The sequence below is a fragment of the Bison bison genome, unplaced genomic scaffold (genome assembly GCF_000754665.1).
Source record: "Bison bison bison isolate TAMUID 2011002044 unplaced genomic scaffold, Bison_UMD1.0 scf7180017864482, whole genome shotgun sequence".
In the NCBI taxonomy this organism is placed as follows: Eukaryota; Metazoa; Chordata; class Mammalia; order Artiodactyla; family Bovidae; genus Bison; species Bison bison.
Genome location: NW_011495042.1, coordinates 1537416 through 1546549, shown reverse-complemented (window position 1 = coordinate 1546549; position 9134 = coordinate 1537416). Strand labels below are relative to the sequence as shown.

The following is a 9134-nucleotide window of genomic DNA, read 5'->3' as shown; positions in this document are numbered from 1 at the left end:
CCCAGTTCCTGCCCCCGCTGTACTCCCTGGTGTTCGTGACCGGCCTGCTGGGCAACGTGGTGGTGGTGGTGATACTCACAAAGTACAAGCGGCTCCGGATCATGACCAACATCTACCTGCTCAACCTGGCCATTTCTGACGTGCTCTTCCTATTCACACTGCCATTCTGGATTCACTATGTTAGGTGGAACGAGTGGGTGTTTGGCCACCGCATGTGTAAGTTGCTCTCCGGGCTCTATTACATGGGCTTGTACAGTGAGATCTTTTTCATCATCCTCTTGACCATAGACCGGTATCTTGCCATCGTCCACGCCGTGTTTGCCCTTCGAGCCCGGACAGTCACTTTTGGTATTGTTACCAGCATCTTCACCTGGGTCCTGGCAGGGCTAGCAGCCCTCCCTGAATTTTTCTTTCATGAGACCCAAGAGGAGGCTGGACAGACTTTCTGCAGTCCTCTTTACCCAGAGGATAATGAAAATGCCTGGAAGCGATTCCATGCTCTGAGAATGAATATCCTGGGTCTTGCTCTGCCTCTGCTTGTTATGGCCATCTGCTATTCAGGAATTATTAAAACACTGCTGAGATGCCCCAGTAAAAAAAAATACAAAGCCATTCGACTTATTTTTGTAATTATGGTGGTCTTCTTTATTTTCTGGACACCCTACAATCTGGTTGTCCTACTCTTTGCTTTTCAAATGCACTTGAAGGCTGATTGTGAACAGAGCAGACAGCTGGACCTGGCCATGCTGGTGACAGAGGTGATCGCCTACACGCACTGCTGTGTCAACCCCGTGATCTATGCCTTCGTTGGTGAGAGGTTCCGGAAGCACCTCCGCCACTTTTTCCACAGATATATGGCCACCTACCTGGGAAAATTCATGCCATTTCTTCCTAGTGAAAAACTGGAAAGAACCAGCTCTGTCTCCCCATCAACAGGGGAGCAGGAACTCTCTGCTGTATTTTAGGTCAGATGCAGAACATTGCCTAAAGAAGATGTACAGAACAGATGAAGCCAACACATCGACCTCTTCACCAGTCCTTTGGACTTCCAGCACAATGGCCATAGCTCTTGAAGCCATTAAAATATATACACAATGGTGACGGTGTATCTATGCACCCCAAAGTCATTACCAAAGGTCAACGGCTGGACAATGACTTCTTATGAACCCTGAAAAGCAGAGCTTTGCTTGATTCACTCGAGTCACATAATTTTAATGCACCTGAATGTTAGATGGTTACTATATGCAGCTATAAACTAGTCAAGCTTTTTATATCTTAAATCTTAACTTCAGCCAGTTACTGATATAAATGAAACATAATAAACATAAATGAAATATTAATAAATCAATTACATTTCTTCTTACTATTACAATGTAATAAATCAGCTTATTGCAAGGACTGATGCTCAAGCTGAAACTCCAATACTTTGGCCACCTGATGCAAAGAGCCAACTCACTGGAAAAGGCTCTGACACTGGGAAAGATTGAAGGCAAGGGGGAGAATAGAAGAAGAGCAATTTGGCATTTTCAGTACAGAGAATAACCCACTCCAGTACTCTTGCCTGGAAAATCCCATGGACGGGGGAGCCTGGGAGGCTGCAGTCCATGGGGTCGCTAAGAGTCAGACACAACTGAGCAACTTCACTTTCACTTTTCACTTTCATGCACTGGAGAAGGAAATGGCAACCCACTCCAGTGTTCTTGCCTGGAGAATCCCAGGGATGGGGGAGCCTGGTGGACTGCCATTTATGGGGTCACACAGAGTCGGACACGACTGAAGCGACTTAGCAGCAGCAGCAGCAGTACAGAGAATAAAGGTCCTGCTCATAGAAACTTCTCAGAGCCCTGAGATGTGTGGACACTATCTTAATTTACCCCACTCTCACTGTTTATCCAGTAACTGTGTGTTAGGTGATACGGGCAGGATGCAAAAACATTGTCTTAGGTTAAGTGAAGGATGCCAAACTGTATTAGACAAACACGTTCCTTGCCCCCATGAAACGTTCCCTATAGTAGAGGATATAAGACAGAAACAAATAACTCCAGTGCAAAGAAGAGCATACTCAATGCTACACCTGGGTCAGGAAGAAAGACCATTTCCACTGGAATCTGAGGGAGGAAGACTTAATGGAGGAAGTAGCTTTTGAGCAGGTCTCTGAAGAAGTGGGAGGTTTGGGGGGAAGGCTCTATAAGCCAGTGAGGAGAGGGGAAGGCACGAATGTGGGTGGATGGCAGAGTGAGGTGGGGAGGCTGGGATGGGGATGATGTTTAGGCAGAGTACCTCAGGCTTTTTGGGGAAGGCATGGGGAGCAAGGAAATCAAAATGGTGTGTCAGGAAGATAATTCTGGTATCACATGGAGGATGGAGCAGAGGCCCCAGAACTGTGGAGGGAGCTAAGTTAGGAGACAAGGGCAAGTGTGGAGGCAAGGAAAGATCAACGACTGATCAAGAGAGGTGCCAGGAGCACCCTGAGGAGAATCTGGCCAAGAGGCAGTGTGAAGGAAGAGTTAAAACACTAGGAGCAGTATATGGTTGATGCGGGGAAAAAAGGTGGGGGCAAAACAGAACGTTAAAAAACGAAAAAGAGACACACACATTTTTCATTGTGTTTAGAAGTGCTGACCATCTTCTTAAAATGGATATAAAGGAAAAGAGGAACAATTGTTGTCTTTAGGGAGGGGCATGTGTAGAGAAGAGAAGGAGGATAGTTCTCTGAACACTCTTCTGCATCTTTTGGACTCTGAAACATGGGAACGTGTTGTTTTTTTTTAAATAAACATTTTAGAATTATATTTTAAAAATGAAAGACTAGGCTACTATTCATATATAGTATCCATTCTACTAGCCATAAAGAGATTAGATGTCCTCTGCCATGAATGAACCTCTGACCTGGTTAGATTATTTCTAAGATCCTTTATAGCCAAAGTAAACTCTGATCTTGATAAAGTTTTAGAAAGTAGATGCTCAAAGTCTACAAAATACATTGCTGTTGTTGTTGTTTTAAAAGGAGGTGACACAGTGAACAATTTTACAGCATCACCTCCTACTGGCCATGACACCAAGTGCAGTTCCTGTGCTCACTAAGGTATACTCAGTTTTCACGTGTTCAGTCATTCATCTGGTCATGTATCCATTCATTCAAAAAACATTTGCTGAGCACATGTCATGTTCTTAACTAAGCCCCTCAGGAAGCTACTGTCAGACTGAATTAGACACTGCTTTGTCCTACGCTGTCCAAGTTCAAAATCATGTCTTAAAAACTGCCAATGCCTAAATTCAATCCAAATGACAGAGACTTCCACTGTAAGACCAGTTCAGTTCAGTTGCTCAGTCATGTCCGACTCTTTGTGATCCCATGGACTGCAGCACACCAGGCTTCCCTGTCCATCACCAACTCCTGGAGCTTACTCAAACTCATATCCATTGAGTTGGTGATGCCACCCAACCATTTCATCCTCTGTCAGCTCCTTCTTCTCCTGCCTTCAAGACCAGAAAACACTCCAACTCCAGAACATTTCACATTCTAGTCAAACGCTTGGAGAAATGATGTACATGCTCTTAGCTAGCCATGCAATCCAGCCTCAACTGCTGGTGAGTGGCCTTGAGGTTTCTTACCTTCATGTGACCCTGTCTAAAAGGTCTTACCTCAGTCCAACCCTAAATGGACAGCACAGGATATGAACTGTGGAACACTAAACCGCACAACATGAATCTCAATTTGGCTAGGAAACTCTGAAGTTACTTTTTCTCTTTTTTGTGGTTCAGCCAAAATGTAAATGAAGCAATCATGTACAAACTCTACACCTCTGATTCTCTCTTGCACTATGAAGTATCTGCCCTTAGATAACCGCAAGTGCAGGACTATAGGTGCCGGTTTATACTCCCTTGATCCTGAAAGCTTTCAGTTCTGTGGCCCACACAAAGCCGCACAAAACCAAATCACGGATTCAGCATGCTCCACCCTGCTCCCCATCCCCGTGCTGTCCAATGGAACCAACTGCAATGATAGAAAAGTTCTACATCTGTGTTGTCCAATGTAATCACTACTGATCACATGCACTTACTGAGCACCTGAAAGGTGGCTAGTGAGACTGAGGAAGTGAAGTTTTCATTTTCATTCCATTTTAATTAAATAGCCAACATGCGGCTAGTGGCTACTTCATGTGGTTAGTGGTGCAGCACTAGCCTCTTCAAACTTGCCTCTTCATCTCTGCTCTGCCTGTACATCAAGCCTCCTGTGGTCAGCAATCACATCTTGAACACTGTGTGACAGGCTAGGGAAAATGCCAGTGATGCAAAGATGAATAAGATTCATTTCTGGAAAACTCACCATTCCGTGGAATAGACTCAAGTGACTATAATGAAATGTGACAGGTGCCCAAAAGCCCCTGCAGCAGAAACAGAATGAAATCATTGAAGAAAAGTACACAGAGAAAATGCTATTCTGATTAGGCTGGGTTCCCCCCAAGGCAATTCCTGAGCAGGAAGTGGAGAACAAAGAGTTTATTTGAAAGGAAACTCCAGGAGGGAGTGGGGAAGTTCAACAGGAGAGGAAGATGCCAAACAAGGGTACATTACAGTGTACCTTCCACTGAGGGGTAACTGGAGCTCAAAACCACTAGAAAACTGTTGGGAAACAGTGTAACTCACAGTCCTCCATTATCCCATGTGAGGGGGAAGAAAGTTGGGGTATTAACATTGCACTCCGATTGGTCATTGGCTGACTGGCACTAATTTACCAGGACTTTCAGCCTGCCTGGCGCTCAGAGCCCTTCCAGCTTTGGGAAAAGCTCCCCGGCAACAAGATGCAGATATGGATGCTGGAAGCCAGCTGGGCACACTCAGTTAAGGCTTGAGGGATAAAGTGTTTGCTACATATTTGAAAGACTTTTTCATATACCAAAGAGGGGAATCGAGAGCAACGTCCAGCCAGGTAGGTCAATATGCTGGCAGCCACGACGACACAAAAGTGCACTAGAGAGAGTCTACTGTGGTGAAGACTAGGGTGACCTTGACCATGGCAGGTGACCTTGAACACACCACAGTGCTGACTTTCCTGACGCTCCTCTTTTTTTGCTGAGAATCATATCCTGGTGGTTTAAAAAATACAATCCTTTTCCAGCTTGACTTTTTGAAGTTTTCTTCAAATTCCAGAGCCAAATTTCTAATCTTCACACCTTCTGAACAAAGCAGGTTTATGTCCTTCACAGTCTGTGGGCTTTCAATCACTGAGGTTTTCGCCACTTTCTGCCCAGATAAACCCCGGGTTTAGTTAAGGCCGCCATTTCTCTTCTCAATTCACTGATCCAATCCAGGATTTGGTGAACTGTGACCCAGGGGCCAAACACAGCTCACTGTCTGCTCTGTGAGTAGAGTGTCACTGGAGCACAGCCATGCTCGTTTGCTTATGAGCTGTCTGTGGCTGCTGTTGTGCTGCCATAATAGAGCTGAGCGACTGTGACAGAGGCCGCACAGTCCACAAATCCTGAACCGTTTACTTTCTTGTCTCTACAGAATAAGTTTCCTGAACCTGGATAATTCATGCCCCACAGGATCTGTGGCTCTGATATGCATAGCCAAAATAAGAGAGACTAGACTTGGGGCAGGGCAGGGGGGTTACTCAGCACGTGAGGTTTGTAGACAAGCTGCCGAAATACGCAGATTAGTTCTAGCTTGACCATGGATGCAGTTCTAAACAATCAAAATAGGGTTAGACTGTATAGTAGTCAAATTCTGGTCACTAATGCAAAAATGCTAACAGTCTATACCAAGAGAGCACACTGAAAGTTTCAGCTGGGGCAGCCAGACCCCACAGATGTGGTATTCTAAAGCAGGCCATATGCAGAATGGACACAGGAATTGTTAAAACATATTTCACAACTCTTGAGACACTTCACCTCTACTCGGGACAAAGAAATTGAGTTGATTAAAATTAGGGAGACACTTAAAAAGAAACTCTCTGCTGAGGTCTGCTGGTACCACCTCTCTCTCAGGGATGGGGAGGAAGGAAGGCATGGTGGGTGCTATCTCTCACCTCAAGCTTGTTAAGAGCTATGCCAATGGAGCCACACAAAGAGAATGATACAAGTCACTCAGGTTAAAGAAGATCTGACTCTCATTCAGGAAATGGGGAGACCAGAGACAGGCCAGCCATCTGCTCTGGGGCTGGAGTAGAGAAAAACTGCCACTACTTTGGGATAGATCTATGCTTTCAGAGTTGATTTTGGCAAAGAACGTGGGATTGTTTTCCACAGACCAAATGAGAAAGAGCTGGCTGGGGGATTTCTAATCTTGCCCAAGAAGACTGCCTGGATGGAGTTTGTCTGTAGGATGAGAAAAATATGTGTGCACTGGACAGCCAAAACAACAGGATACTCCTGTTATGCTGAAGACGAATATTCCCAGGGACGTCTTTAATGCCTCCACAAAAGCAGTCCATGAGAGAAAGAATCAACCTTTACACCTGCCACTCCCACGGGTGGAGCTGGGGGTGAAGTCACCACCTGATGATAGGGTTAGTCAATCAAGAACTTTCCTTCCTCTCCCAGCGCCCACCAGTGGGGGGACTAGAAGCCATGTTTAGCAAGCAGGGGGAGGAGCAGGAATGCCAAGGAAGGAGAGAGACAAGTAGGCTGGCAGCCCCCGTCAGTGGTTCATCCCTCCGCCAGCTGGGAGGTGGAGGAAGGTTTAAAAGTCAAAGCAAGTTGACCTTTGCTATTCATATGGGGATCAACCATTCAATTTCTGAATTGGAGCCCTCTCCTTTTAGTGAGTTCAAATGATTATGGGATTTTTTTGCACCTAAGCTTGATGACAGAAGTCATGGGAAGGCGCAACTTTTCACTGGGGCTGGAAGAACTTCAGCCTCTAATTCAGTTTAAAGGGATGTGAGACATGAAAGTAGATTCTCATAAGCCCTATTGGTTCAACATACTGGCAGTAAATTCAAGGACCCCAAATTTCAGCTCTTGAGGTCCACAGAGGGCTTCCATGAATTTGTAGGACTGTTCTGCAGGACTTAAATGGATGTTAGAGCCCCCAGATCCTGGCTAAGAAATAAGGCAGAGAGAGAAAAAAGCAATGATGCTTAATACATATAGAGAGATATAAATACATGTTAATATAGGCTAAGGTAGACAAATACTTAATAATGCCTTTACAGTTCTATACACCTAGATTTTGCCTCGTGGCTAAGCAGGAGCTAATCCCCTGGCCACTGCTCAATGAACTCTGTTATGACCTAGAGGGTAGGATGGCTGGGGGAGGCTCAAGAAGGAGGGAATGTGTATATATAGTTGTGATTCATTCACATTGTTGTAGGGCAGAAACAACACAATGTTATAAGGCAATTATCTTCGAATTTAAAAATAAATTTAAAAAATAATAAATAAAAAAGAAGACTGGTTACCTCTTGTAATCTAGACTTTCTGAATTGAGGAAAGCCTCTCAGTTTGCAAACAGGACAAGATTCTTCGTGGCTTAGTTTGGGTCCCAGGAAATTGACCCCTGGTCTCAGGTTGCCCCTTACTTGCTAACGCCCGCTTCACTTAGTCGCAGTGGGAAATGTGAGCACTAGGGGGCCTTCGTCAACGCCAGAGCTGCTGCTAGCCCCATGCAGTCACTCAAGAAAACAGTGAAGCAGAAAAAAACGTCCATATGCTAGGTGGGAGGTGAGGTTTTGATGATGTCACAGCAAGAAACTCAGGAATGCCTATATCTGATCCTGTCTGACTGAAGTCGCGAAACTCTAGGAGTTGTCATTTATATCCCAAGGAATTGTGCGATGCAGTGGCCACAAGAGGGAGAAACAGACAGAAACACAGTTTCACTTTGTTATTACCAGGGCTAATTCCCAGTTTCCTAGTGTATGGCTTTGGTAAAGCTGGTTATCATTCAAGTCCTAAGAAATTACACTGCTGCTGCTGCTGCTAAGTCGCTTCAGTCGTGTCCAACTCTGTGCGACCCCATAGACAGAAGCCCATCAGGCTCCCCCGTCCCTGGGATTCTCCAGGCAAGAACACTGGAGTGGGTTGCCATTTCCTTCTCCAATGCATGAAAATGAAAAGTGAAAGGGAAGTCACTCAGTCATGTCCGACTCTTAGCGACCCCATGGACTGCAGCCCACCAGGCTCCTCCGCCCATGAGATTTTCCAGGCAAGAGTACTGGAGTGGGGTGCCATTGCCTTCTCCAAGAAATTACACTATCTCCTCTTAAAAAATTCAGATCTAATGCCAGAGATCACATGCAAGCAATGGGTAGGCTGAAAACATGTGCCGCCAGAGGAGAGTAGGAGGATGGCAGAATCTGCCTTCATGGGGCCCACTCTGATTCCACATACAGCCTCTTGGAGGATGGAAACAGACTAGACTTGCTGGGGCACGCATGGGACCTTTTAACATACAAAAGCCCCAGCTGCTAGTAAGTATGGCCCAATCTATATTCTGAAATCTGTAAATCAGAACAGCAACTCCTCTGACCCAGGACATGTGAGAAGGGACAGATGGACAGATGTTCTGCTCATCCTACTATTGCTCAATCAAGATGCTGTTCATTGGTCAAACCTCAGCTGGTCACTTCAGTGAACATCTATAATCATCCTAGTCTTTATGCAAGGAGGTAAGTTCAATTCAGTTCAGTCGCTCAGTCGTGTCTGACTCTTTGCGACCCCATGAACCGCAGCACGCCAGGCCTCCCTGTCCATCACCAACTCCTGGAGTCCACCCAAACCCATGTCCATTGAGTCTGTGATGCCATCCAGCCATCTCATCCTCTGTCATCCCCTTCTCCTCCTGCCCTCAATCTTTCCCAGCATCAGGGTCTTTTCAAATGAGTCAGCTCTTTGCATAAGGTGGCCAAAGTATTTGAGTTTCAGCTTCAACGTCAGTCCTTCCAATGAACACCCAGCACTGATTTCCTTTAGGATGGACTGGTTGGATCTCCTTGCAGTCCAAGGGACTCTCAAGAATCTTCTCCAACACCACAGTTCAAAAGCATCCATTCTTCTGCGTTCAGCCTTCTCTATGGTCCAACTCTCACATCCATATATGACTACTGGAAAAACCATAGCTTTGACTAGATGGAACTTTGTCAGTAAAGTGATGTCTCTGTTTTTAAATACACTGTCTAGGTTTAT

At 45.4% G+C, this 9134-nt stretch overlaps 1 protein-coding gene and 1 long non-coding RNA gene across 5 annotated transcripts in view; one reads left to right on the top strand and one right to left on the bottom strand.

Moving 5' to 3' along the window:
* CCR3 (chemokine (C-C motif) receptor 3) overlaps nucleotides 1-1385 on the top strand; it is a 32307-nt gene extending 30922 nt beyond the window's left edge. For both annotated transcript variants that reach the window (XM_010862395.1, XM_010862394.1), the window contains exon 3: nucleotides 1-1385. In XM_010862395.1, coding sequence (XP_010860697.1) covers nucleotides 1-965 — 965 coding nt within the window. In that variant the 3' untranslated portion in view covers nucleotides 966-1385.
* Nucleotides 1-9134, bottom strand: part of LOC105004702 — a 176706-nt gene that overhangs the window by 88732 nt on the left and 78840 nt on the right. The window lies entirely within an intron of this gene.